The sequence below is a fragment of the Mus pahari genome, chromosome 13 (assembly GCF_900095145.1).
Source record: "Mus pahari chromosome 13, PAHARI_EIJ_v1.1, whole genome shotgun sequence".
Lineage (NCBI taxonomy): Eukaryota > Metazoa > Chordata > Mammalia > Rodentia > Muridae > Mus > Mus pahari.
This window is the reverse complement of record NC_034602.1, coordinates 29125889-29146355: the sequence shown is the minus strand read 5'-3', so window position 1 is coordinate 29146355 and position 20467 is coordinate 29125889. Positions and strand designations below refer to the sequence as shown.

The 20467-nt window shown below is 54.0% G+C and overlaps 1 protein-coding gene across 4 annotated transcripts in view; it reads left to right on the top strand.

Annotated features, from left to right (window-relative positions):
- Sh3tc1 (SH3 domain and tetratricopeptide repeats 1) overlaps nucleotides 1–20467 on the top strand; it is a 44333-nt gene that overhangs the window by 18203 nt on the left and 5663 nt on the right. For all 4 annotated transcript variants that reach the window (XM_029545288.1, XM_029545287.1, XM_029545289.1 and 1 more), the window contains exons 3-13: nucleotides 429–503; nucleotides 2931–3058; nucleotides 3625–3730; nucleotides 5036–5182; nucleotides 5792–6002; nucleotides 7014–7090; nucleotides 7856–8051; nucleotides 11107–11240; nucleotides 12421–12462; nucleotides 14445–16124; nucleotides 19466–19646. In XM_029545288.1, the coding sequence (XP_029401148.1) occupies nucleotides 429–503; nucleotides 2931–3058; nucleotides 3625–3730; nucleotides 5036–5182; nucleotides 5792–6002; nucleotides 7014–7090; nucleotides 7856–8051; nucleotides 11107–11240; nucleotides 12421–12462; nucleotides 14445–16124; nucleotides 19466–19646 (2977 nt within the window). The remainder of the gene's footprint in view (nucleotides 1–428; nucleotides 504–2930; nucleotides 3059–3624; nucleotides 3731–5035; nucleotides 5183–5791; nucleotides 6003–7013; nucleotides 7091–7855; nucleotides 8052–11106; nucleotides 11241–12420; nucleotides 12463–14444; nucleotides 16125–19465; nucleotides 19647–20467) is intronic.

The window sequence follows — 20467 nt, the reverse complement described above, 5'->3', positions numbered from 1 at the left end:
AGAGAGAGAGAGAGAGAGAGAGAGAGAGATGCTATTTTTTTCTGAATTGTTGGAGAACAAATTTTAGACATCCTACCCTTGCATCTGCAAAGACATCTGGTAAAGGGGAAGGAGTCAGAGATCTGGACGTGGAGGCTGGGCAGAGCCGTGGGATATGGGTAGTGTCCCCAGGCAGAAGCTTTGTACCCTGGCTGACCTTGATTCACTCCGATGCCCATACTGGGTTCCAGAACTGGGTTGCAGGGTTTGGGCTGGTCTCTTGCAACACGCTGTTAGGCCAACAGCCTATCCCATTGGGGGGTGGGGTTGTGAAGGCATCCTGGGTGGCTGATGAGAAAAGTGATTTCCAACCCTTCTACCTGAGGGACCAGGTTGTTTGGAGAATTGCTTGCCTCTCTCTCTAATCGCAATCACCTGGTGTGTTGCAGATGTGGCTCCTCCCCGCAGCGTGATTGGGCAGGCCGCTGAAACCCCTTCCGGTCAAATGACAGTGTATCCAACAGGTGAGCCGCTAGGGCCTGAGTCTCACAACAGGCCAGGCCTGCAGCATCTATGTCCCCTGCCTGTTAATGTAACAGAGGGAGGCTCATAGGATGGGCTTCCTGCTTGCCATGGCTGGCTTGCCCCTTGCTTTGGATGTGGGGTCAAGTTTAGACACACTTCCCTTGCACCTGGAAAGATATCTAGTAAAGAGGACAGAGTCAGAGAATGGGCGGAGCCATGGGACATGGGCAGTGTCCTCAGGTGTCATCGTGGGAAGGAGCATGTGTCAGGAAACAGCACGTGCCTTGTAGCTGGAAATTGAAAGAGTACACACAAGTCCTGATGTCTCCCTCCATTCTGCCACTGAGCCCTACCTGCTTTGTTTTGTTTTCATGTTTTTGAGACAGGGTCTCTTTCTGTAAACCAGACTGGCCTCAGACTCAAGGCAATACTCCTGCCTTAGCCTCCTGTGTGCTGAGATTATAGGCATGAGCCACCATACCCAGCTTAGGCCCTACCTACCTCTTGAAGGCCCACCACTTCCCAACACCACAAGTTAAGGACCAAGGCTTCAACACATGGACCTCGGGAGGGGTCACTCCAAGTCACACGATAAGCAAGTGTCCACTAAGGGCTTTCTTTCCCCTTGGGGCTTGAGGCTTCCTGCATTATCATTCTCTGGGCCATGTCACATGTAGGCTCCTGCTTCAGAGCACCGAGAGGAAAGGTCTCAGATTCCAAGTGACTCCACAGGCAGAAAGGCTGGAAGGCCGGGCTCAGCCTGCGCTCGCCTCTGTATCCTTCCTCTAGCATCTACGGAGGACATTTGGGGAGCACTGCCTACAGAACTGGGGTAAGGAAGCTCCCCTTGTCCTTGGAGCCTCACTGTTGTCTCCAACAGATGTGGGACACTCCAACTCTGTGACTGAACTTACATTTCACCATGAAGTCCATCCATCCTTAGCCTTTCCTTTGGGGTGGTCAGTGCTGCCTGCAGTCACTTGGGGGTGCGTGAATTACTGTGGGGCTGTAAATGCAGAGCCTGCCCTTGTAGGGGAGAGGGCCTTCAGATGCGATCACAGCCTTGTGAAATGTGAGATAGATTCTAGAAGCTTCTACACTGCTCAGCAGCCTCTGAACCTCCCAAACTTGGGTTAAAAACATTGATATCAGAATCCCCAGGCCAGAAGATACAGGCTCTGGGATTGTCCCAAGGATGTGAGAACCATCCTTTGCACCCCCCCTCCCTCCCTCTCCTTCCTTCTCTCACCTCATGCTTAGAATGCTCCACAGAGAGAACAGCCCCGTCCCCACCCCAGAAGGCCGCGCTGCTAGGGACTGACTGGCAGTTTCACTTGGACCTTGAGTGTCAGGAGACCAATTTTCTCAGCATTTCCAAACACTGGGACAGACAAGTTGCCTGCTCAGGAGCCTGGAATCTGGGACAAGAGTCATTAGTGAAGATGGTTGTGAGGGGAGGGGGGGGGAGACCCATCCCAGATTAGGAGCCAGGCAAGATGGCAGCCAGCCAACAGGGACATGCTCTAGAAGAGGACCCAGGGCAGGGCTGTGATGTCTTGAAGCAGCAGAGAGGCCCACACAGGACCAACGGATTTTATTTTTCTGGGGGTGAAGACACTGATCACATGGGCAGCTTGTATTTAGGTTTACTGGAAGATATGAACAGGTTGGTATCTCAGTCATACTGAGCAGCTCTCAAGAGCCCTGCAGCCCCCCACCCCAAATGCCCCAAATGGCTGGTGGTCACTGCAGGCAAGGGGCAAGCAAATGGGATACTATCCCTCCAGCATGAAGAAGGACCCACCAGACCATGCTACCCTACAGGGCTGGGAGCCAGGCCGGGTCCTAGTGCACAAGGTTCTGGCTGTGTGGAGGTTAGAACACTGTCTGAGGGAAGCCCAGGCAAGCTAGGCTACAGCTCAGTTGCTCCTCCCCAGCCAATGCATCTTACGGGTGGTCAGGGGTGAGGGTGGGGACTAGTGGTAGATTATTAAGGTGTAAGGGTGGGGCCCTTGAGAAGATAAGAGAGAGCTGATATGGCGGCTTCAGAGTGCCTGGCATCCCCGTGGTGGTGGCTTGAGCTGTACCCACATGTGAAGCTGGATCGTGGGAATGGGAGGATGAAGGATACAGTTACTGAGGGACCCTTGCTGCTCCGTGGGAGGACTGGAACATGAATTCCTTTCTCCCTGGGCAGGGCAGGCACAGCTATGGAAACTGAGGCTGGAGAGGTAAGCAGTAGCTCAGGGTCCCGTCCCCTATTGGGTGACACAGACAGTCAGTCTGAGGGAATAGTTAGCTGTTCATGCCTCATGTCCAGGCATCACGGAGGATCACAGGCCTCTGCTGAAGGTTGGAAGCTGGCGGGGAGCATGTGCCCCCATCAGGGCCAGACAAGCTGCCTCACCTACCTCCTACTCCTTCAGACCTGACCCTGCAACTGTTGGCCGTGAGGCGGAAGAGCGGACTGCGGAGCCCCAGCCTGCAGCAGGCCCTGCGCAGCCGGCTCCGCCTGCTGGAGAACGACAGCCGGGAAGTGGCCCGTGTGCTTGGAGTGAGTCAGCCCTTAGGGGCCTGGGGAGCAAGTGGGGACACCTCCCTTCACAGCCGGGACAGAAGAGGAAGGAGATAGATCTGGTAGAGTCACTCAGGGGACAGGGAGGGACAGGGTAGGGCCCAGTGCTGGTCTGCTTAGGGACTGTGTGTCACCATGGTAGACTTGGTTCAGAGTGTCCTGGCCTGCGTGAAACCAGCTTCCTAGCTATTCACTGGAAACGCTTAGATTATCGTCTCCAGTGAGCCGATAGATCGGATAACTGATACCAAGCCCCTAATATAGCCCCCGGCCCTATGCCTAATCTATAAACGGTGCCTCTGGGCTGCTGGCTCGCACCTGACCACTTACAAGTATACAGTGGGTCTTAAACAAGAAGGAGCTTTAGTTTTATTTAATTTTTCCTGTCAGGTGGATAACAATAGCGAGCTTTCAAAATGCAAGGGAACAAGCACTCCCCCTGCCCTTGTCACGCCAACCAGAGCGGTCCTATAAATTCTCTCCAGGAGCACACACCTGTTCTCTAATTGCATGTTCTCATTCACTCACTGACTCTTCCTTTTAAGGAACTGTCAGCCAGGCTGCTGTCCATCCACAGTGACCAGGACCGGATCGTGGTGACTTTTAAGACTTTTGAAGAAATCTGGAAGTTTTCCACCTATCATGCACTTGGTAAGACTTCACACAGTAGGGTATGGCGCCCCCTCTTGGAGGATCCTGGCATCACATCACCCTAGACTCACCAGGAAAAAACAGAAACAAAACCCTCCCGGGAGCCAGACTGTGGGAGATCAGGGCTTTGCTGCAGGATATGGAATTGAGCTTTGTGGTCCCTCCCTGCATTTCTCAGAGGGAGGCTGGACTCTTGCACCTGACACACCCTGTTATGCCTGCTGCCTTGACCTTGGCCTACAGCTTGTGAGCTACAGGCAGTCCAGGAATGTGGGCCAACACAGACTCATAAACTTACTTAAATCATGAGGTTTTAGCTGGGCAGTGGTCACACACCCTTTGATTCCAGCCCTCAGGAGAGAGAAGCAGATGAGTCTCTGAGTTCAAGGCCAGCCTGGTCTAAAGAGAGAGAGTTTCAGGATGGCCAGGGCTACACAGAGAAACCCTTGAAAAATATCAAACCAAACCGAACCAAAAGCCACGAGATTTTAAGAAATCGATTGTGCGGTGTTTTCCAGTATGGCTTGTAAGACTTTGGAGATGACAACGGTGTGTTGTTCACACCTGAGGCCGTACGGTATGGCGCCCCCTCTTGGAGGATCTTGGCATCACATCACCCTAGACACTCCAGGGAAAACAGAAACAAAACCATCACGTGAGCCAGACTGTGGGAGATCAGGGCTTTGCTGCAGGATGTAGAATTGAGCTGTGGAAGCCATCGGTCACATTTCTCAGCAGTCCAGGCAGACAGGGAGGAGCCACCAGAAGCTGGTGTGTTGCTCAGTCTCATGAGTCAGCTTGTCCTTTGTCCACCCTCTAGGCACCACTGGGGACCGTGCCATCCCGAAGACAGTGCCGTTTAGTTCCTGTCCTCAATGTCCACCCCCATTTGTTGAAAATGAAAGTTTCTCTCTGCATTTGCCCTGACTTTATAAAGGGAGTGTGGCTATGCCTCCCAGCTAAGCAGTACTTGATAAAGGGATGGTCCCTGTGCAGGTGATGACACCCAGCATCCCACAGGCCTGTGCTGGAGTGATGGAAATGATCATGGAGGGCACTGGCCGTGACACTGGGGCATGGGCATCACAGAGTGCCTACAGGGTTCTGCACCCTTGACATCTCTGAATCCCAAGGCACAGCAAGGACAGATGATAGAGTGGGTACGCAGGTATAACTCTTAACAGCCAGGACAGTGAGATAGGGCTCTGTAGGGTATGGAGGTGCTGGGATATTCCCAGGAGAGAATAGCATATCAGAGTCCCCTGCCCCTCCTGGAGCCTGTGGCTGACAAGCCTGGCCTTGCAGGCTTCACACACCACTGCCTGGAGAACCTGCTGGTAGACCAGACCTTCTGGCTGCTTTCCCCCAGCGAGGAGGAGGAGACTGCCATCCTCATGTATGTAAACAAGGATGCCTTGAAGCAGACACACAAGAGCCTCCTCACACAGGAAGGTAAGCAGCCACTGTGACCTTGGTTAAATCACACAAGGCTGGGGACACTGTGGGGGAACGGGAGTGTCTTGGGTGGGGGGCGGTGTAGCATAAGATGCCCTATACACTGTCATTGGTTTAAAAATGTGTATGGCTCCCCCAAAAGGTGAGATGTGAGGAGGAGGGTGAGAAAGGGTTTGTCTGCTATGCTCACTCTTGCCCGAGATTTGAACTGTTGGCCTCATAGAGGAAGGGCCTTGAGTCCCCAGGAAGGACCCTAAGAGCTGCTTTACTTCCCTGGCCATGGGTGAACATCCAGATGTGCTCCTTGGTAACCGTCCAAGCACTAAGGAATATGGGAATCCCATGTCTATCTCGGAACAGTGCGGGTGGGGACTAAGGCCCGGGGAGAATCCTAGTCGGCCTCATAGCCTCAGTTCAAGTGAGGCTGGGACTTCCTTTGGGCCTCCAGACATGGGTATCCTGGGAAGAAGAGGGTGGAGCGGGCTCCCGCATGGGTCTCTGTTCTCCTCACAGTAGGTCTTGGGGCTGGGGCTGGCAGCTTTGCTGTTTAACAGAACCACGACTGTCCTGCTGGTCACCCTGATGACCCTCTCCGTCCTTTCAAAGGGTCCATGTTTGTTCTGTGTCCTGACCACCGAGTAAGAAGGACGATGGGACCCCAAGGTGCAGGGAAGGGTCCCCAGACCCTCAGACGGGCTTCGGGGATCCCTCTGGGAGTGGCAGTCCTGGAAACAGACTCCTCATCACCCACACCCAGCATGTCCTCCAAGGTGGAAGCAGCAGAGGCCGAACCAGAGCCCTTGACTCCGTTTCACCAGTAGGTACCAAACTGGAGTCCTTATCCTGAGGCCCTGGGTGGTGTGGGACCTCATGGACCCTACTCCATCTATAGATGCTGGGTGTCCAGAGAGACACATGAGACAGGCAGAGGACAGAGCCCTCTGGGCCCTCCTGCTGCTTCATGTACTGTGGCTGGAAGTACAATCAGGCGCCTGTCTGCTTGGAGGAGCAATGGCGTCTCCTAGGCTATACCGCCCTAGGAGGCGAGGGGAGAGTTGAACCCTTTGAGGGGTGGGATCTGCAGGGTACATGCTACTTGCCACGCTCACTCTGGAGGGTCGCATTCAAGGCACAGACACAGAAACCTGCATGAAGAGAGACTGAAGGAAGTCAAGCCAGAGGTGAGAGGAGCAGGAACACGGGGACTCCTGTTCACTGCTGTGCAGGGAGTGCAAGCTTGTTAGGAGCTTCCTGGCCACCAAAACCAAAGGAGAAACTCCATCTCCTCGGTAGCCATGCCTCTGAAGTAACAGCTGCGGCTGGAGGGCTCTCCTTGGAGAAACGAAGGAGCTTCTCCCTGGAACATTCCCTATGCCCTGGGGCCAATGGCCGTTCCATCAGGGGATGCAGTAGGCTCTTGAGTGTAAGGAGCTCAGTAGAAGAGGGCCTGCAGCAATCAGTCTAGATTACCGGAGAGGTTGGTTCCAAGGCAGGGTCAGTTTGACCTGGCCACAGAGCAGATGGGAATCCAGGAGACCCAGCGTTGAAATTCAGGCCTTTGTTTAGGCTGCAGGCCTTCAGGATCTGTTGGCCCTGCCTGCTGCAGGAGAGTGGCAGGGCAGGTGCTTTGGGGGGAGAGATCTGCCGGGCCCATGGTAACAGGTGAGGTACTACACACAGCAGCCTCAGGGCTGCACATCTGGGCAGGTATGTGGGAGGGGTGGGATTCATGTGTGTCCCCAAGGGCTGTCGCTCCTAAGCGGTCTGGAGGATGGACCTGTCCCCTCACCCAAGACTCTACAGCATAGATCTCTTCTCCCTACTCCAGGTGGACTCTCAGGGTCCCATGGGATCCCATCGATGAATCCATGAGTGGACCTGGGACGCCTGATGCCCAGCTCATGAGTGAGTGTCAGACTTCCCTCCTTGGGGGAGAGGCAGCTGAAGAAGGTGGCCGAGACTAGTATTCTGGAAGTTTCTGCATTCATCCTGAGTGTCCCCTAAGCCACAAGAGGAAGCTAGCATCCCTTCTACAATCCTTAGGATTACCTAAAGCTCAGAGAGGTTCGGGGCTCAACTAAATTGCCCAGCACCTGGGGAAATAGGCTGAGACTCTTCTCACACCCCAGGGACCCAGGAATGTGACATCACCAGATACCTCATTGAGACTGGCTTATTGGGAGACCTTAGGCTTGGCTGGCTGGCTGGACTCTGGTAAAATCTATGGCACAGAATGGAGGACGGATAGGCTATCTGGCCCTGTCCCGGGCCTTCCCTGTGAGGAGCTGGTTCTGCAGCCTGCCCGTCAGCCCCTGGGGGCACAGGGGGAAGCAGATTTCTTTGCCCCTTTGGAGCCAACTGGTGTTTAGATGGTCCCTGTGTCTCCTAAGTATACACAGGGCCCTGTGGATGATGGGAGAGCCTAAGGTCTAAGGTGCATGAGGCAGAGAACTGTGCCTGGAGGTTGGTGGCCCAGTACAGAGTTCACCAGTGTCTCAGCCTCAGTGGCCCATATGGTATGAGGATCAACCTGCCCTTCTGAGGACCAGCAACCTCCAGAGTCAGGCTTCATTTCACATACGGCCATGCAGTCAGACACCAGCATGAGTCTGAGGCTACCCTCTGTGCCCCCAGGGCCTCAGCTCTGACCACATAGCCTTCTTTCTGCAGGGTTTGGCCTGGCCTCTGCGATAGCTGACTTCCAGGGCTCAGGCCCCGAAGAGATGTCCTTCAGCGCTGGTGATGTCATCGAGATCCTCGGTGCCCAGGTGCCTGGCCTGCCTTGGTGTGTGGGCCGGCACATGGCCTCTGGCCAGGTGGGCTTTGTGAGGACTGGCCTCGTCAGCATGCAGGGCCCGGCATCTGAGTGAGTGGCAGAGGCCCCTTTCCCAAACCCCACACTGCTCCTGCGGGGATCCTGCCACCCTCTGTTAGCCTCTCAGGAACCACCAGGACACTGTCCTGGGCAACTCCTCCTTCCCTTCTCCACTGGGTCTGACTCAGCCCTCCCAGGGTGCCACCAGAGGGCACTGTGTGACTGTACAGTGTGCTTATCCTCTGTGTCAGTTCTACAGCTTTGGTGAAAAATGCCACATGTTAGGTATAGCCTCCATGGGCGGGAGCCTGGGGCTGAGTTAGAGCAGCCGCGCTGCTGTGGTGTGTGGAGCGCCCCTTCCTGTCGAGCCTCACTCCCACTGGCCCGCTTCTCCCTGCCTTCTGCTGAATCCTTCAAGTTCCTGCTGCCTCCTCACCTTTGTCTGTCTCCTGTGACACGCTTGCTGTTCTATTGTGCATCCTGCCAGCTCCCATCTGCCTCAGCTTAGCTAGTCGCAGCTACAGGGACAATTTCCAAAACCAGTTCCAGGGAGACAGACATTTTGAAGGTTCTCCGTGTCTACCCTTCAGTATAAAACCCTGTGAAGCTTCTGAACCCGGTCTCCCTGGCTTCAGGTCTCACTTGCCATCAGCTCCCCCGAGGCTAGCTGCAAGGCAGCTCGCCTTTTCTCGGCTCTGAACAGATGCCCGTGACTCTTCACTGTTACCGGGTTCTCTGGGGTCTGCCAGACTATAATCCCACTTTTATAATCACCAATCCCTGGCCCTGTTCTGTCCCTGAGAGAACTCTGTCTGTACCTGCTCCAGGTGGGGGGAGTGCTCCGGTCCTTTCTGGGCTAACTTGGTACAGCCTTGAGCAATGGCGGGTGGGGCGGCATGTCTGGGGAGGCCAGTGAGTCAAGCTGAGGCCACCCTTGGTCAGCTCATGGTTTCATTTGACAAGACCTCAGTCAAGGAGCCTGGAGCGACAGGTGTATGCAGAAAGCCCCGTTCTCTGCGCCTGCCCCCTCTAGAACCATGCCTTCCTCAAACTGGGTTTACTGGGGACTGGATGCCATACACAACTCTCAGATGCAGTTTCTAAGGCAGCAGCCATCACTGAGTCCACTGCATTCTGTACCCTCCCCTGATTTAAAGTGTCCCTTAAAGTATCCCATCATCTGTCCCTCAGACCAGAAGGACACTGGCAGGACCTGTGTGCTGATCATACTTAGGGCACCATGCACACGTCAGCGTGCACACGAGATGGGGGCACAGTCTGTCTACAGGCCTTGTGGGACACCTCCACAGACTCTCCATTCAGCTCCAGTGACAGAATTCTGGGCTCTCCTGTATTGCGCAGTGCCATGTCATGGTGACCTCATTAACTCAGCTGTTTCTTGAGACATCAGTGTGGCTCGTGGCTTGTGTCTCAAGGTCTCTCATTACAGAGATGGCACAGCTCTAAGGAGAATGTTCCCTCTGTTGTTGGGCCTTTTGACAGATGTGGGGTCCTTGTGGCTTCAACAGTTCCAAACTTAACAGAAGTCAGGGTTGGAAGAGCTCAAGTCTGGTCCATTCTTCCCTGTCTCCCCAGAGTGTTAGAGGTGTTGACATCATCTTTCACAGCAAGGGACTGTACCTACTTCTCTGTCATTCCAATATTTCTGGTGTCTCTCCTGCCCTGAACCTGGGAGCTCCCAGCTTGGTAACAGCCCAGTCATTCCTCTCTTCTTCTGTCTTGATGCGATCTCAAATTTACAGAAAAAGAAGAAGAACACAGCCACATCCTGTCCCTTACCTGCTGCTGGTGGCTAAAGACAGTTTCTCACCTTGGTTGCTTTCTCTTCTTTCTCTCTCTTCCTCCTGCTTGGCCTCAGAGCCTTTGAGGATAAGCTATACAAGTTAAGGCTCTTCGCCCCATTGTAGAAATGCCTCTTGAAGCCAGGGTCTCAAGTATAACCACAGGACAGGTGTCAAAAACCAAGACACCTTGCCACCATGATGTTCACAAGCAAAGATGATTCCAGTATGCATGTCACACTCACGGTGTCACCCGTTCCTCCCCAACAGCCTTCAGTCACCTTTTCCTCTCTTCTGTTTCTGAAGCAGCAGCTCGCTGGGTTGAGGCCGGAAGCTGCGCTGTGGTTTCTTGGATGCTTGTTAGTTTCACGGTACCCTGCTGACTTACTCCTACAGGCAAAATCGCCTCCTTCCTCCATCTTCTTCCTTTTGTGCCTCTGACCCTTCCCTGTTTCCTTTGTCTGACTTCACGGCCACATGAGTCCTGTCCTGGTGTTGGGTACTGGGAGAAGGATGGTGGTTTCACAGGGGAGAGTTCAAGTGGGGTTTGAGAATCTGCCTGGCACTCACCAACCCAGGGCCTTTATAATCTAAACATATCTATCTATCTATCTATCTATCTATCTATCTATCTATCTATCTATCTATCTATCTATCTATCTATCGAGAGAGATCATTTTATTTCATGTGTACGAGTGTTTGGCCTGCATGTGTGTCTTTCTGTACATACATGGGTGCTTGATGCCTGCGGAGGACAGAAGAGGGCATCGAATGCCCTAGAACTTGAGTTGTAGGTGGTTGTGTCTGGGAAACAGAGAATAACAAGCACCCTTAACTTCCGAGCTCTCCCTCCAGCCCATTTACAGACTTTCTTATTTCTGGGCTCAGTAAAGGTCCCCTCAAGGGCAGGCTTTGTTTATGTTTAGTGTCTTCATTGAGGTTGAATGAGGGAGAAGATCCAGATCTGACTGTGAAATTTTGTCAAAAAAAAAAGATGAAACCACAAGTTCAGCTGTGGAGATGATTGGTTGCTGATTTCGATCCCTGAATCGAACACAACTCCTAGGGGGGCGTGTCCTCTGTGAGATAGCAAGGACATACAATGGAACGAGCCACCTGGCTCACACAGGAGGGAAACTCAGCTGGCCTGTGGCTCTGTTCCAAAGTCCTGGAATGACACTAAACTTGGTTAACCTAAAGATGACTTTCTTGGCCCAACTCCATCTGCCCACACACGCTGGGCCTCCTGGGTTTCGAGAGAATTCGTTCTTCTAAATAAGGTGTTTTGCTTTTTGTCTTCCTAGCTTGGAAAGTGCAATTTTCCTCAGTGAGGAAGAAAGGTCATTCTTCAGAACTGAGGGCCATTTCTCAGAAGAGGACGCTCGGCGGCTCCTGAGCAGGACATCTGGCACAGATGTGTGCACCACATGCAGCCTGGGTAGGTACAGGGAGTGTGGCACCTCTGGTCTCTCTCTGTAAGCTGTGGAGACAAGACTGTGCTGCTAAGTCATTTTAACCTAGAGTCTTCCCCAGGGCAGATTCCTGGAAGAGCAGAAACTGGCATGAAGGGTGTGGGCCAAATGTTTTGCAACTGGGTGGAGCCCATCGGTCTGGTCAAGGCCACACAGGACTGTCAGACTCTGCCCTCCCTGCCCCAGCTGGGTTGATTTACTATTGCCCTAGTCCCAAGAGAGCTGAACTGGATGCTTCTGGCTCTTTCCAAGCTCCCTAGGGACCCTCTCCCCCCCACCCCCGCCCCCTTTCCAACTATGCAGCCTCCCTCAGGCCATCCCCCAAAGAAGCAGCGAAAGCCCCACCAGGTATCCGGGAAAGGCAACCCTGTGTCCTCAGGGTTGGGTGCGGACAACCAGGCTCAGAATCCAAAGATGTCAGGGACTGGTGACACGAGGAAGTAGTCCTGAGTCTCTGGGTGTTGAAGGAGCCTATGTCCTGTCACCAAGCATCAGATGCAGACACTCTGGGCCCTCAGCTTCTGTGGACAGGGAAATGTGGGGCCCCATTGTGATCTGACAGCACCCTTACCAGCATTGAGGCTGGTCCTTGTGCCTGTGCTGGTCAGACTCACTTCTGAGCTCAGGCAGAACTGGCTCCATGGCTGTTGGCTGGCCTGGGCACTTGACCTCTAGAATTCCAGGACTCAGAACTTCCAAAAGTGGTGCCGTGCCTCTCCTGCACGCTGTTGTCATGCATGTCTTCTTCAGCGCTTTTCCTCCTTTGGTTGCTACGGCAATCCAGCGGGCAGTTAGTGCTCACCCAAATAAGTGGGAATGAGGTCCAAGTGCCACCCTGGGTGAAGAGCAACCCACAAAAGGAGCTCGAGCCGGTTTGTTCCGCTGCTTGCCGTCTGTGCCTGTGCTCGCTGTGAAGCTGACAATGATCACAGGCACCCTGAGCAGGCATGGGGGTGGGGGAGGGGCACCTGAGGTAGACGTGCTCCCTCCTTGCCTGGAGACATCTGAGAACATGGGTTCTCTGGCCCTGATCATCATAGGTGCTAGTGTGACTACACAGCTTGCATTCACCTGGCCCCATGAGGCAGGACCCGGGGCACAGGTAGAGGAAGTGACCGTTGCCCTTTCCCCTTTTCCCTTTTCTAGACTGGTTAGAAGAAGCTGAGGGTGAACAGCTGGAGCAACGAGGTAGGTGCTGCCCTGCCTGCGGGCTCAGGTCCTCTTCTCATGGCTGAGTCTCGGGGAGGTGAACTCAGGTTCACACCGGGTGTGAACACCGGACAGAGGCAGCAGCACTGGAGAGCAGGTCGCTGGCCATCAAACATAACACTTCTGCAGGATGTTGGGGGATATGGGATGGGTGGCTGGGAGCTCTCCTATTATATATAACTGCCGGAAGCTTTGGGAACCCAGACCTCTTCTTCAACAAGACCTCCCAAGAAGGCAGAGTCCTCTCTCCTGCTCTAGACCACACTGCTGTGGGCTCCTTTTCAAGACAGATGCAACCACCCAGTTTTCCCCTAGTGGGTCTGACCACACTACTAAAGGAGTGTAGTACACGACTACAGGAGTGTAGCAGTTGGATTTAGGGGTTGGAGAGAGAGCCTTTCCCCTAACTTAGTCTTAGGGGTCCCTCCCTCTTGGGGTCCATCCCAGAATACCCTTACCATCTTCCTCTGCAGTCATCTCCTTCCCCAGAGGGTCTAAACAGGGGATCTAGAAATGTGAGCCCCTGATGGGCCTGGGATAGCCCCCAGGAATGTACCCATGTGCGCTTAACTGGGATTCAAGGAAGAGGGCCAGGAGGAGTGCAGCGAGCAGAGGCAGATGAGGCTGGAACAGCTTTCTCCTGGTGGCCCATCCTCTGCCCAGGTCCTGACAGAGGCCCTAGGGCGCCTCCATCTGTCCAGTCATTAAGGCCCCTGTGGCTGGGGATTTCTAGACCAATCCACCAGGCTTTACAGACTAGGAAAGATCGATGTTTAAAACCTCGTCTCAGGCTGGCCTCAGACCTGCTGTGTTGCAGGAGAATCTCAGACACTTGATTTTTCCTTCTGCTTCCGAAGTGCTGAGACCAAAAGAGTGTGTTCCCACATCTGGCTCCAGATTGCCTGGAGCAGATATTTTTTTTAAAGATTTATTTTTATTTTAGGTGTGTGTTTGTCCGCCTGTGTGTATCTACATGACCTATGTGCCCGCTGTCGATGGAGGGAGGCCTGAAAAGGGCACTGGCTCCGCAGTGGAACTGGTTGTGGGCTGCCCCGTGGGCAGGGGACCAAGCCTGTGTCCTCTGGAAGAGCGTGTTTTAACGTTCACACTTGAGAGCAAAGCGACTGTTTAATGCCAGTGAAGGATTAACCCCCGAGCCTTTGTTCATTCATTTCCTTCCTAATCCCAGTAGGAAATAGGTGTGTGCTTACTCTGCCCTCGTGGAGGAGTGTGGCTTTGGGTCTGTACCTGTCTGAGGCCCACAAGCAGGCGGTGGTAGATTGTGCTCACTGGCCCATCTGTAAACTGTCCCTGGGATCATTCCCCAAGGAGACTGCTACCACTTTCCCATGAGATGGCTGAGGCCAATGACCACAACCTTCCTGCCATCATTGTCTTTAGTTCTCTCTCTCTCTCTCTCTCTCTCTCTCTCTCTCTCTCTCTCTCTCTCTCTCTTTGTGTGTGTGTGTGTGTGTTGCTGAGTACTGAACCCAGGCCACGCGCATGTTACGTACCCTTTCTGTCTCTGAGCTATGCTCCCCATATGTCTGGCCTCCATAGACACGAGCACACAGGTCCCGCAGATAGACATGACATGATGCTTAACTTCATCTGTCTTTTGTGGCAGCCTTTGAGCCCATGCTGAGTACTTGTGCCAATCGGCTGACCTGCAGAGTCACACCTGTGGTTGGACTCTGGCTGTGGGCCCGATGGTTAGCTGGCTTTTAGGTCTTTCTAAAGAGCCACTGTCCGCAAGCCACCCCTCCTTTCTAATGTTTGGGGTCTCTGAAAACTCTGGGCAGGAAGGTTGACAAGAGGAACCAGGACACTAGTGTTCTGGAATCAGAAAGTGGGACAGCAGGGACATGCAGCTAGTGGAACAGTGGATGGGGGACAGTGGTGGGGGACACCACACAAGTCAGGGCCACAGCTCATCCAACCTGGCCTTCTGTGACTTCTAGAAATGTCTCTGCCTCACCTGAACCCAGAACCACATGAGACTCTGCACATGGTAAAGAACATTTTAGAGAAGTGCAAGGCCTGCCCTGACCACCCCGAAGCCCCAGCATCCTGGAGCCTTGGAGCGGTGTCCAGCAGAGTGAGCTCACCGGACCTCGAGGAGCCCCCTTTCTGCCTGGATCCTGAGGATGACTGGACAGACCCCGAGCCTCTGGACTCACTGCTGCAGGTCCTGAATGCCCCTGGTTATGAGGCCCACTTCCGGAGCCTGTACGATATCTCACTTCCCTGGCTGAGCACCGCACTCCATGGCTTTGATGATGAAGAAGGGTTGGCCGAACGCTTGGCACAGGCCCGAGGAGTTGCCAAGAAAGTCGACTTGAGCATGGCCCTGGCAAGGCTCTGCCTCTTGCTGGGGCGACTGTGTGCCCGAAAGCTCAAACTATCCCAGGCCCGGGTGTACTTTGAAGAGGCGCTGGGGGCTCTGGAGGGGAGTTTTGGGGACCTCTCCCTGGTGGCAGCAGTGTATAGCAGCCTGACTACTGTGTATCTGAAGCAGAAGAACGCGGAGAAGTGTGTGCAGGTGGCACCCAAAGCCGCGGCGCTGCTCCTGGGGACACCCGGCCACTCTTGCAACACAGATGCAGAGCTTCTCAAGTATGCACTGCGCAGGGTCATCTGTGGCCTCAGTCCGCAGGCCGAGGCCCGGGCCTGCTTCCTGCTGGCCAGGCATTACACCCACCTCAAACAGCCTGAGGAGGCCCTGCCATACCTGGAGAGACTGCTTCGCCTCAACAGGGATGCGGGGACCCCGCAGGCCTCATGGCCTGAAGACTGTTACCTGCTTCTGGCCGACATCTACGGCCGGAAATGCCTGCCTCACCTGGCGTTGAGCTGCCTCAGGGTGTCCTCACTGTGGACTAGGTGCTCTCTGCCTGGCTCCTTGAGGAGTGTGGACCTGGTACTCCAGAACGCTCCTGGGCCGAACAGCCAAAGGAGGGCAGGTCATAGCCTTCCCTCCCAGATTGCTTACTACCTCAGACAGGCGTTAGCCTCTCTGGCTCCGGGCACGGGACAGGCACTGCGTGGGCCGCTCTATGCCAGCCTGGCTCAGCTGTACAGTCACCACCAGCAGTACAGCCAGGCCATTGCCTTCATGTCTCAGGCTGCAGAAGCTGACACTGCAGCTGGGGTCCACCCTGTCGTGGACCGCTTGGTGGCGCTCGCCTGGTTGCACATGCTTTGTGGGAAAAGCTTAGTAGCCATGGACATCCTGAAGTGCGTCTCAGATGCAGCTGTGGCCAACAAGGACCAGGAGTGCGTTATGATGAACATGGTGGCCATGGCCTTGAAGAGGATGGGCAGGACCCGGCAGGCTGCCGAAGGCTACTTCCGAGCTCTGCACATGGCCTATGGCCAGGGCCATCTGCAGAGCCAGGCAGTGGTCCTGGCTAACTTTGGGGCCCTGTGTCTGCAAGCTGGGGCACGCAGCTTGGCCCAGCACTACCTGCGCGAGGCTGTGGGGCTCTTCTCCCAGGTGTCCATTGGGGTGTGTGGCCGGGACTTCACCCAGGTACTCTTGTGGTTGGGCCAACTGTGCACGCGCCGGGCCCTCCCGCAGCAGGCCAAGTGCTACTATGAGTGGGCCTTTCTGGTGGCCGTGGAGACAGACCATCTGGAGAGTAAGTACTGACTGACCTTGTTCCCCCTCCACACTTCCTCCTGGGGTCTGCGTGGGTCACGTGGGCTTCTGAGAAAGCACGCCATTCCCCCATCAGAACACCCTGGGGTGGGAGGCAGAGAACAGAGACCGCCCACTGAGCCGTGGAAACCTGGAGATGTTTGCCACCACCTTTGAGGCAAACTTCTTCCACCTCCTTCCTGCTCTGGGCTAGACATGAAGGATGTACTGAGAGTGCGTGTGTCCTACCTTACTGTAGAACAGGGGTTCTCAACCTGTGGGTCATGATCCCCTGATAGGGAGGGAGGTCAATTGACCCCTTTAACAGTGGTTGCCTAAGACCATCACAAAATAGATCTTTACATTACAACTCACAACAGTAGCAAAATACAGTTAGGAAATAGCAACAAAAATAATCTTCTCGGGAGGCAGAGGCAGGCGGATTTCTGAGTTCGAGGCCAGCCTCGTCTACAAAGTGAGTTCCAGGACAGCCAGGGCTATACAGAGAAACCCTGTCTCGAAAAACCAAAAAAAAAAAAAATAATAATAATAATCTTGTGGTTGGGGTGGTCACCAAGGCATGAGGAAGCATATTAAAAGGTCACAGCATTAAGAAGGTTGAGAATCACTGTTCTGAGAACTGCACAACCTCTCCTAGACAGAACACGGAGACTTGGGGCCCCACTGAGCTGACATAGCCTGGGGTTCTGTGAGCTGAACTTCCGGTTCTGTCTTCTGCAGCCCTGACCATCTCACGTGGCCTCTTCATTAGAAGTCACCAGGCTTCAGAGCCGATTGGGTTCACCCACAAGGACCTTGTGCAAGTGAAATCCAGGCTCTACCCACAAGTGGGAGGGACCACGTTCTCACTAGGGCCAGGAGCTGGACAGGAGACAGACTGTGGCTTGGGGACACTTCTTTGACTCACAGTCTGAGGAAAGGTTAGCCGAGTAGGGAGTGCTGGAGGAGCTGAGGGTGGGGCTGCTGAACCCATGCACTTCGCAGCCTTGAATGGTAAGCCTCAGCTGGGGGAGCTAAGCATCATTAGGAACCTTAGCCTATGACTTGCCCCCTTTCCCGAGAGGACTGGAGAATCATCAAGTCTACAGGATGCTCGTTCACTGTGGCTGCAGAGATGGTGAGGAGGTGGGTCTGGTTAGAGTCTGTTCTCTGGCAGAGAACCTGATACACACATGGGGTTTTAAGGACATGGTTTGTGTAGAGGGAGCCACGGAGGAAATCCCCCAGCAGGTAAGGACTTGGCAGAACAGACTGGCATGAAAGGAACCCAGGAAGCCTCAGGTTCCATCCTGCCTCTGGGGGGCAGACATTCAAAGCATCAACAACCTGACCACATAGCCACCAGCCCATCCCTGCCAGGCCTCCCCAGATGCAAGGCTTGTGCCGAGGACCCAGCCTTATGTGTCTCTCCACCACTTGGGAGACTGAGGGAAGAAAGACCCCAGGGCCACAGGCCAGCTCACCATTGAGTCAGTGTTGGTGCGGAGTGTGTTTCTGGAAAGGGTCCTGGGGTGTTGATGGGCAGCTGTTCACGGTGATTACAGCATTCACGGTCACTTCCATGAGACTGACAGCAGCACACCCCCTCGTTTCAGGTTTTAGAGACTTACAACCTCTTTTCCCTGGTCAGGCTGGTGGAAGGTTTATAATTCTGTCGGTCTTGTCAAAGCACCAGACTTGGGCTTTGTGGGTTTCCTCCGCAGTCATCTCACTGTCTCTATCACAGTTGATCCTTTGTAGTTCATTAAGACGGAAGTTGAGGCTTAGGGTTTTTCTTCCTTCTCCTTCTCTAATCTCCTACCTGTTTTCTCCAACCCCCTCCCACCCATTCCCCTTCTCGTCTCACCTTCTCTTTTCTATCTCTTACCCCCCCCCTGCATCCCATATCCATCAAAAGCACTCAAAGCTATCAGTTTCCCACTCAGCGCTGCTTTCAACACCCCTTAAGTGTCTATCACCGTCATCATCATCATCTTACGTGAATGAGTGTTTTGTCTTCCTGTATACCTGTGCACCACAAGTGTGCCTGGTGCCACCAGAGGTGTCAGATCCCCACTTCAGATGCCCTGGGCCTGGCGTTGCAGAGGGTTGTGGGGTGCCATGTAGGTGCTAAGAATCAAACCCAGGTCTTCTGCAAGAGAAGCTAGTGCTCTTGACTTTCGAGCCATGCCTCCAACCCTTAACTTCCAATCCCTTAAACTTCTATGCTTCTGTTTCCTTTGTGTCTCTTCCTTTAACCTCTGGCTCTTCAGAAATGGGCAGCTGAACTTTCATATATCCGTGAATTTACCAGACTTTCTACCGTTACTGATTTCTGGTTTTGTCCCTGTTTGGTTAGCAGAACTAAGCAAACCATCCTAGGGTCTCACATGTGCTAGACAAACGCTCGGGAACCTTTCTGTATCCCCGCCTTCTTTGAGATAAGTCATCACTAGTTGGCACTATCTGGCCCTGAACTCATTCTGTAGTTCTATTTTGCTGCCCTGTAGCCAAAGAACACATTCCCAGTGACGTCCATCTTTTTGCATTTCCTGAGACTTGGTCAGTGCCTGGAGGGTGTCTTTAGAGACTTCCCTGTGAGCCCTTGAGCAAACCTGAACCCTCAAGATCTTGGCACGGCATGGCTAAACCTTCTAGCACAGGCTCACAGCAGGAACGGTGGCCTGGAGCCAGGCTTCTTGGATACGTTCCCGGGCTGCTATCCATCTCCCCGGAAGTGTGTTGAAGGTGCTTCTTCCTTTGTGTTGATTTCCAAGTTGTCTTGACAGTTGGGGATGCCTCATGGCTCCCAGCCCCTAGCTTTGAGATAGTCCAGTAAACCATGGTTTGGAGCCTTGCCTCCTGAGTGGAGCCTAGGCTTATGGGTAGAGCACAGCTTGATATAGGCTGAATCTGTTGCCCTAGGTGGAAGGCACCAGGAAAGATGCTAGCTATGGACTGTCTGTATGTCTGACTATATTAAGCTGCCATTTCCCTGGCCTAGTGGCCAGGGTGGAGATGGGAAAGGTGGGGTAAGACAGAAACAAAAGGTGTGGACAGCCTGGTTAGGACCCTCCCCTGGCCCAGCTGAGCTGATCAGCACTATCTACAACCTTCCCTGCATGCCAGTTGATGGAAAGCCCATGGTATGCTTCTCTACAGACCTGTGGCTCTATAGCCTGGCTCTGGGCTTGAGATTCCTGTTTTTTGAGGACCCAGCTAAGAAGTGAGGAAGAGGGAGTCACAGAGTGGGGCCTTCAGCCCTTCCACACACAGGCACTAGGGTTCTTCAAAGGTGATTGAATCGGGAGAGTAACACGTCCTCCCTCTGTCCCCACCCAGGTCAGTTACAGGCTGTGCAAAAGCTGTGCCTCTTCTACAGCAAGGTGATGCCCAACGAGGTGCGGTGTGTCATCTACCACGAGTTCCAACTGGCACTGGCACGCAAGACCGCTGACAAGGTCCTGGAGGGGCAGCTCCTGGAGGCTATCAGCCAGCTCTACCTGTCACTGGGCACTGAGCGGTAAGAACAGCAGTGGGGCAGGGCACAGAAATCCTGGGGAGCCCCTCCCCTCAGGAACCAGCCAAATCCCAATTCTCCAGGGCTGGGGATCATGCCATTCGTTGTTCATGACATAGGAGTCCCAGCATGGCCCCAACTCTGATGGGGGACCAGTCCTCATATCTTTTTTCTCTGTTAAACAAGGGTCATCACTACAGTCATTTAAGCCCCTCCCCCCATGCCATGGTTGCTGCTGTAATCTGACCCCTACCTGCCTCTAGTCTCTAGTTGTCAGCCTGGGGCCAGGTGGGTGTCCTTCACCCACCAGACGTCCTCTGGTGGCCATGTGTTCTCCAGGCTTCTCACCACAGGGGGCAGAGCCAACTAGCTACCCTGGAGCCAGAGCTCAGGGTCATGCTGGAGGTGTGACCTACACTGAAGTTCTGGCTAGCCTGCCAGTCGGGGAAACTCCTCAATGTGACACCTCTCCTAAGGCAGGGGCACTGGAGCAGGGAAGACCCTGTTAGGAAACAGGAGAGACCCTTGTCCTAGCACAGACTCACAGCAGGAACGGTGGCCTGGAGCCAGGCTTCTCGGATATGTCCCTGGGCTGCCGTCCATCTCCCTGGAAGTGTGTTGAAGGTGCTCAGCCCCACCCAGGCCTCAGGGACAGCCAATGCTGAGAACTGTAACACTCTGTAACACTGCAGTATGTACAAGGTTAAGAAACCCTGATGTGCTGGATGTGGTGGCACACGCCTTTAATCCCAGCACTTGGGAGGCAGAGGCAGGCGGATTTCTGAGTTTGAGGCCAGCCTGGTCTACAGAGTGAGTTCCAGGAC